This window comes from Monoraphidium neglectum, assembly GCF_000611645.1.
Source record: "Monoraphidium neglectum strain SAG 48.87 unplaced genomic scaffold scaffold02552, whole genome shotgun sequence".
Taxonomy (NCBI): Eukaryota; Viridiplantae; Chlorophyta; class Chlorophyceae; order Sphaeropleales; family Selenastraceae; genus Monoraphidium; species Monoraphidium neglectum.
In genome coordinates this window covers 2,751-9,553 of record NW_014011076.1, presented here as the reverse complement: position 1 = coordinate 9,553, position 6,803 = coordinate 2,751, and the positions used below count along the sequence as shown (strand labels likewise).

Below are 6,803 nucleotides of genomic sequence, written 5' to 3'. Positions count from 1 at the left end.
GGGTGTGGGTGGGGCCGATGCGGAGGCCGCGTGCCAGGAGTGTAATTGGTTGCAGGACGAGGTGACTGAGCTTTGGGTGGCAGCGTGGTGCGCGCTGCCACCGGCTCAGTGGGGGGCCCCCTGGACAGAGCAGGACGCTCCGCGGCCGAGTTGAGAGCGGGCGTGCCGCGGGGCTTGTGATGCTACGAATGCTGTCTGCCGTTGCCTCTAGCAAGTCCATGGCCAGGGGCTGGCCGTCATGCACCGAACCCAATGAAAGTCACAGATTCCAGCTGAATTCCCTTTATCGCACCTACGGCAGCCCTCTACGACACACCACAGGCCACTCCCTTGTCCCGTCACACCCATACACACCCCTCACATCCCTGCCCCGGGGCCTCTGGAAGACTCACGTCTGGCGGCACACAGGCCCTGAGCTCCGAGAGGTCCTTTGGGTCGATCACTTTGATCTTGTTGCGAGTCACCTGATAACGTCATTGCGCATGGCAGCATGGGCACTGGAGTGAGCCGCATACCGTTATACTGATTTTAGGCTCCGCAACAGCTAATGTTGGTTCATCCCAAACCAATTTGCAAGGCAACTCATGCACATGCATACCTTGGCGTCGCGCGCGGTTGCCAGAGCCCCAGGTTTGGCATCAGCAAATGACGCCCCTTCTCCGCATTGTATGCCACCCCAAGCCACCCCAAGCTTGGGGTGGCAAGCCCGCACCTCAGGCAGCAGCGGCTTGCTGGCGTTCCACAGGGCCCAGAACACAGATGGTGGGTTGTACAGGTACATGGCGCTCAGTCTGGTGACATCATGGTGATGTCAGCAAGTTTGACGGAGGAGGTTATGTGGTTGAAAGGGCCGAAGCAGGTGGCTTGCGGCAAGGGCGGCGGGAGCGCCAGAGCACCTTGATGGCACATCAGCTGATGTCGCTCTGCTAATCTCACACCCGATGACCCCGCAACATTGATACGGGGTAAAGTTCTAGACGTAAACCCTAAAGCCCAAGGCAAAGGCCAGAGCTTCGGCATGCCACATGCCGGCAAGGCTGCCAAAGACAATCGCACCTCTCTACGTAATGCACGCCCAGCATCCCCAGCAGGTTGGTCATGGTGGCAGCGTCGAGGTTGGCGAGGGCGCAGCCTGTCATGTCAAACATTGAGACCAGGCGGCACTGGGGGTTGCGCTTGCGATCGCACAGGTTGACCTGCAGTTGGAGGTTGACAAAGATGTTTTCGTGAGGAAGGGAGGAAGTGAATGTAATTTTGTACGCGAGTGTGCATGTGCGTGGTCGGATAAGTGCGTTAATGTGGACAAAGACAGGGAGCAAGAGAGAGGAAGAGAGGGAGGGAAGAGTCGCCTTGTCGAGGTTGCAGAGGCAGCAACCACTGGACCAACCAGGCTCCCCCATGCCCTACCCAGCTATTGCCCCGTCGCCGTCATCGGCAGCTGTACCTCCCTCACAATCGAGCCCACCCTTCAACGCACGCACGCACGCACGCACGCACGCGCGCGCGCACATACACTCACACACACACACACACACACACACACACACACACACACGCACGCACGCATGCACGCGCGCATGCACGCACGCACACGCAAACACACACACACACGCAAACGCATGTGTGACTCTCACATCAACGGCAAATGCTCGCACCTCATCCTCCGCGAAATGCACAGCCGCACGACCCCACACACGCACCTTGACCCCAACGCCTGTGCAAACACCACCCGCTGATCGGCCCACCACCAACAGGATGTGCAAACCAACCAGCCTCCCCCCCCCTCGTCCCCCCGCACCATGTTATCCAGGATGTATGCGCAGAAAAGCTTGGTCTCCTTGAGGTCGCGCCTGAAGTGCTTCCGCACCTGGATGATGGTCAGCGCGCGGCCCTCATAGTCCACACCCTTTCGGAGGGGACAAGGGAGGGGGCAGCGGTTGGCGCGGGGTATGCTAGTTGTGGATGGGGCTCGATGGCAGAAGAGGACGACGCCTGGCTGACGTAAGTGTGTTGTGCACAAACGGGCATGCGCACCTGTGCCTGTGCACACGCACATGTTGCGCTCTTACGCCACATGTGCTTACAGACTTGTGCAAGTTCATGCTAGTGCCAAACAACAAGAGCACATGCACAAGCGAGAAGTATGCATACGCGCACAAGTGCACGCATAAGCGTGTGCACGTGCACACACACACACACACACACACACACACACACACACACACACACACACACACACACCTTTATCACAAAGACACGCACACCCACTCCTTGCGCACAAAAACTCACATATCACACGTCAATCTATCTACGAATCTACACACACACAACAAGCACAAGCACACCTGCATGAATATCTTGCGGTCATCCAGCTCCCGCCTCACGCGCTCCTGAGGAACGAGGGTGGTTGTGCGGCGAAGCGGGCAAGTCTTAGGCCGTCACGGTGCTCCCAACCCAGGTCAGTGGCCTGCAGCGAGCTGGACAGCACGTTCAGGACGTGGCTGTCAGCACCATCTTTGTGGGGCCTTGCGGGTGGCTGGCGGGCGCGGTTCCGGGACCTGGTTGTCTCGGCGGGGCTGCGGCCTGAGTGCGCCGTCAGCACAGCGTGCGCACCCCAGCTACTGCAGCTGCACGCATGCCATGAGATAGCCCGTCAGCGCCCAATGCACGATTTATGGACACTTGCGATATGAACCTGCTGCGCAAAGTCCTCTGTGCTGCCTCGCAACGGTGCCTGAACGGGGCGCCACCAACGTACAAGCCTGACGCCCGTTTTAGCAGCACCTCAAGAGCGCTCCACCGGAGCGCAGGGTGACAGCGTGAGACGGCTGCACACTCGCCTCAAATTTGATCGCGGCACCACTGCCCCGCCCGCCCCCCTCCAGGGCGGGTTTGTCACTCTGTGAGCATCAGCCCTTGCAGTTGCAACTCCAGGGGCCACCGCACTACTGAGCAAGTGACGTCACGCACCTCCTCTACGTAACCGCTGGGCGTCATGTGCAGCCGCCAGCCGGCGTGGTTTACGAGCAGCTTGAAGGTCACCTGCACGTTCCAGTCACGCGCCACCAACCAGCGCCGCAAATATGCGTCGGAAACCAGCTCCTCTGCCGTGCCGTTGGGACCGAACTCGCCACCTGGTGAGTGGCGTGGTCAAACATGCGCTCATGCCTGTATTTTCCATTGGGCTGGCACCTGGCGTCTTGCATGGGGGAATGCCGCCAGCTCCATGGGGGATGCAGCAGGACCCAGGCTGCATGCAAGGTGAGGCAGGCTGATGAGGGTGTCCCGGGCGGTTCTGCATTGCTGCTGCGGCAGCGCAAACTCGCAGGCGGTGCTGGCGCGAGTTGCTGCGCACCCTTGGCGAGCTGCTGGCCGCAAAGACGTCCCTCTTCTGTCTCCAGGAACAGCTGCCGGAGCTCCTGCACCGCCCTCTCATGCTTCTCATCGAGCTCGTGCTGCTTTGCTTCCGCCTTTGCCCTCTTAGACTCCCCGTCAATGCCAAACCATTCACTCCATGTCTGCTTTTCGGTCATTGTGTCGCTGCCCTGCCAGAGACGTGAACTCACAGACTGTTGGCCGCAGTGTGGCCAAAGACGGGTGACACGCGCTCATACGGCAGGATTTGGAAGCACGGAACTTGAATTTCAAACATGCGTTACCGGTACATGAGACATGAGGGCGTATGCATCCATCTGGGCCGGAGGTTTTCAAGCTCATGTAGCATTGCCGGACGGTTGAAGCCAAGATGCGCCCAGTGACTCCTACTACGATCTTATTACTCTTTTTGATGACTTTGGGGGCCAACCACGGCTGCCGGCAATCGAATTCCAGCGGCGCTTGTCACTGCTGACGCACAAAGGACATCGCAAGAGCGGCAAAACTAGGCATGCTCAGGGGTGACAACCAAGGTTTAGTTCCTAGTGCTGGCAGAGTGTAATGCACGACCCTTAGATTCCAGGGCAATGGCCAAGCCCAGTACAGCACTCAGGGGGTCACACGCCTTGTGACCAAGGGGATCGGGCAGCAGCAGCCGTAGACCCTTGCGACCTCCCCATAACAGAAAGCTCATGCATTGATCTGAGTCGACCGAACGTCAACAATGCCGCACGCCGCACACCATGGCTGTGTTGGAGCGGCCACTGAATGAACCTGCTCAGAGGCAGTTATTGATAACTCGACACCCTGATACTGTGAGAGGTGTCACGATGTGCTCGAGTTAGAACGAAGGAAGAAGTATGATACGTTGTATGGCACACAACAACATGTTGGCTGGATATGCCACTGTCAGGGACTCATCATGGTTGAATGGCACAGTGCTCCTGAATGACCTGAACACTGACTGACCTGGACGCGTTTGGCCAGATATTACGCAGTATGGTGCCAAAGCAACAGCTTGCTGTGCACCCATCCGCATGATACTCAGGTACTTGCAGCCTCCTGTTGCGTACTGAAATCAATCTGCCCATTGGCCCGTCAACAGCACCGCGCCAATTGACCTGCCGCCGCCGCCCGCCTGGTCCTGCTGTCCGCAGGCGTCCTTACGAGGGTGGCCAGCCTTCCCAAAACTCGTCGGCCGTTATTTGTGCATAAGGACACGACACCTCTGAACAGCTTGGTTTTCAGCGCACATATATCGCCGTGCAGCGAACCTGGATAAGCGAGATGGCAGTGCAGGTTATGCGCTTGTTTCGTGGAGGAGGTGTTCTGATGAGGTCTCAACAACAGTCCCCGCTTGCTGCCATGTGCGGGACGCGGCCTCCAAACAGGTGCGCACGATGTGCAGGAGAGCCGCTGTGCCCTCAACCCGGGTTTCGAGGCCTGGCATGGCATTTTTGATGTTCCTATCACCCATTTGTGTGGTGCAGGCTGCTGTTCGCCCCCGTCATGGCAATCGAAGCAGCAGGCGCGCAGCGGTCACCGCTGCACTTGCTGCGTTCAAGGGCCGGCGATGGGGGTGAGCAGCATCATTGAATATGTATCGAGTATTGTCTGGGTACATATTGTGTGTTCAGTATTGATGGTGCCCAGCATCAAAGATGTGTGGAATGCAGCACAACGGCTCCACTGCTCTTCCAATCCTGGTCGCAGAGGGCGCCCCGCTGAGCGCCAACCAGGCTGCGGAACAGCAGCAGCAGCAGTCGCAGCAGCAACAGGACGAGCAGCAGCGGCAACACCGTCAGCAAAACGGGGAGCAGCAGCACCAGCAGCAGCAAGGGAAGCAGTCGGACAATGAAAACAAGTACTGGCGGTTTTGGGGCCTCAAGATCAGCAAGGAGGACCTGATCACCATCACCTTGGCCCTTGCTATATCATATGGCATCCGCTGGTGCGGCGTGGATGATCTTAGACCACGCACTGCCCCCAGATATCGGGCGGAGGAGCATGTGTGTGTTCCTTGAAGAGCCTTGCCGCACTAAGCCGCAAAGCACCCAGCCGGCGAGCTGCACGTGCGTCCGCCCAAAGCTGCCTCATCGGCAGCCCCAGGGGTGGCATGCTGGTGGCGTGCAGCTCTGCGTGTCTCGGCGTGTGTCTGCACCATGCAAGCCGTGGCTGCGCCTGACGGCTCTCGCACCCGGGGCTTCCTGCCTGCTTGACACCTCGCTTTTGCTTCCCTGGACAAAGGTTGACCCTTGCTTTGACCCGCTGCAATCATCACGTCCACCCTTTCCCAGGTTCATTGCAGAGCCACGATTCATCCCATCCCTGTCCATGTACCCCACGTTTGACGTGGGGGACAGGCTGATTGCCGAGAAGATCACCTACAGATTCATCAGGTGGGGCGGGCAGGGGGGTGGAGCGCCTGGCTCAGTGGGGATGCGGCGCTGCAGAGTTGGGCTTGGGGAGGGGGTTTTGGTAGCTTGGGTGTCGGCGTGGCCACGGCGAGCCTCAAAGCCGGCTGCAAATCTGAATGGGGCCCGAGACAGCACACATCATCACATACACAAGCCAGCACACACCACGCACGTGTGCGTCTGTCAGGCCCCCCATCCCTGGTGATGTCATCATCTTCCATCCCGCGGAGGGGGTGGCCGGCAAGAGCTTCATGGGGGATGACGTGTACATCAAGAGGGTGGTGGCCGTGGAGGGGGACACAGTCGAGGTGGGCACTCGTCCTGTATGTGTTGGGCAAGTGCATGTGCACCACAGTGTGCAGTCAGGCACACACACGTGTGTTGGAGAGCATGGTTGGGTTTTCCGAGCTATGCACGGCTGCGAGTGAGCTGAGCTGAGCCGCACACGAGGTTTGTCAGCGCCGCCGTGCGTTTGCGCAATGAACGCGCTAATTCCAAAGGGCAATCCAGTGGGGGGTGGGAGTCCAGGTTGGGCGTGCGTGTGCTGCTCAATAGGGTGGTGAAGTAATCTGGGGTGATGGGTGCAAGAGAGCGAGATGGGCCCCTGGCATGGAGCTTTTCAGCGACGCCAAGCCAGCAAGGTCATCTGGGGCTTGGCGCGCCGCCCCGGCTGACCCGGCAGCTCCACCGTCCGCCCCACTCTCACAAGGCGGATGGTCCCAATGGTGCACAGCCGACTCCCCCGAACATCGGCTCCTGCCGTTCACATTCCCCCACCCCCACCAGCCACCAATTCACATGCACACCCATACACACACATGCACAAATACCAGGTCAGGGGTGGCACCCCGTATGTCAATGGTTTGCCACGGACCGAGCCATTCATATTCGAGCGGCCTGGGTACACTTTGTCAAGGCTGGTCGTGCCCCAGGGAGATGTGAGCGCCGGCGCGACGCCGGAGTGCGTGCGCGGAGAGAGTAGGGGAGGGGAGGGGCGGGGGGGGGAGGGGG

General features: G+C 59.4%; 1 protein-coding gene across 1 annotated transcript; it reads right to left on the bottom strand.

Moving 5' to 3' along the window:
* Nucleotides 1–105: 105 nt before the first annotated feature.
* On the bottom strand, nt 106–3,533 carry MNEG_11003 (hypothetical protein; the record flags this gene model as incomplete). The annotated part of the gene is made up of 8 exons (XM_014040526.1): nt 106–120; nt 393–464; nt 713–791; nt 1,057–1,196; nt 1,799–1,906; nt 2,346–2,390; nt 2,971–3,134; nt 3,356–3,533. The coding sequence occupies 8 exons, from the start codon at nt 3,531–3,533 to the stop codon at nt 106–108; spliced, it is 801 nt and encodes a 266-aa protein (XP_013895980.1).
* Nucleotides 3,534–6,803: the final 3,270 nt, after the last annotated feature.